At 47.5% G+C, this 503-nt stretch overlaps 1 protein-coding gene across 1 annotated transcript; it reads left to right on the top strand.

Annotated features, from left to right (window-relative positions):
• Positions 1-22: 22 nt before the first annotated feature.
• On the top strand, positions 23-460 carry LOC109954405 (phosphoglucomutase-2-like; the record flags this gene model as incomplete). The annotated part of the gene is made up of 2 exons (XM_020589748.1): positions 23-148; positions 255-460. Coding segments are annotated over exons 1-2 (331 nt in total), but the record flags the coding sequence as incomplete, so codon positions are not given.
• Positions 461-503: the final 43 nt, after the last annotated feature.

Here is a 503-nt window from a genome sequence, read left to right as displayed (position 1 = left end):
TGTGTGTGTGTGTTGCAGGATATATGTGTAGTCCCTGTGTTCTGGACAAGGATGGGGTGAGTGCTGCAGCCATAGCAGGAGAAATGATTTCTTATCTGGCCACTAAAAGCACAATCCTTTCTCAACAACTCGCCACCATCTATGAAGAGTGAGACATGCATATAAACAACACACTCTTCTGACATTGAGTTTGTTGCTCGAATATATCAAATGAAAGAGTAGATTCTGACTCTATCTCTACTCCTCATTGTCAGATACGGCTACCACATCTGTAAGAACTCCTACTTCATCTGCCATGACCAGGATGTGATCCACAGTCTGTTCGAGCGCCTGCGCAACTACGGGGGCCAGAAGGACACGTATCCCACTGAGTGTGGTCGCTTCTCAGTCTCTGCTGTACGAGACTTGACCACCGGCTACGACAGCAACCAACCTGATAACAAGGCTGTAAGGGCACAAAGTGACACATGCACATCCGCTCAGAGCCAACCTTTGGCATTTGT

The sequence above is a fragment of the Monopterus albus genome, unplaced genomic scaffold (genome assembly GCF_001952655.1).
Source record: "Monopterus albus unplaced genomic scaffold, M_albus_1.0 scaffold8607.1, whole genome shotgun sequence".
Classification (NCBI taxonomy): Eukaryota; Metazoa; Chordata; class Actinopteri; order Synbranchiformes; family Synbranchidae; genus Monopterus; species Monopterus albus.
Note: the sequence above shows the minus strand (reverse complement) of the source record. Positions and strands in the feature narration are given on the sequence as shown.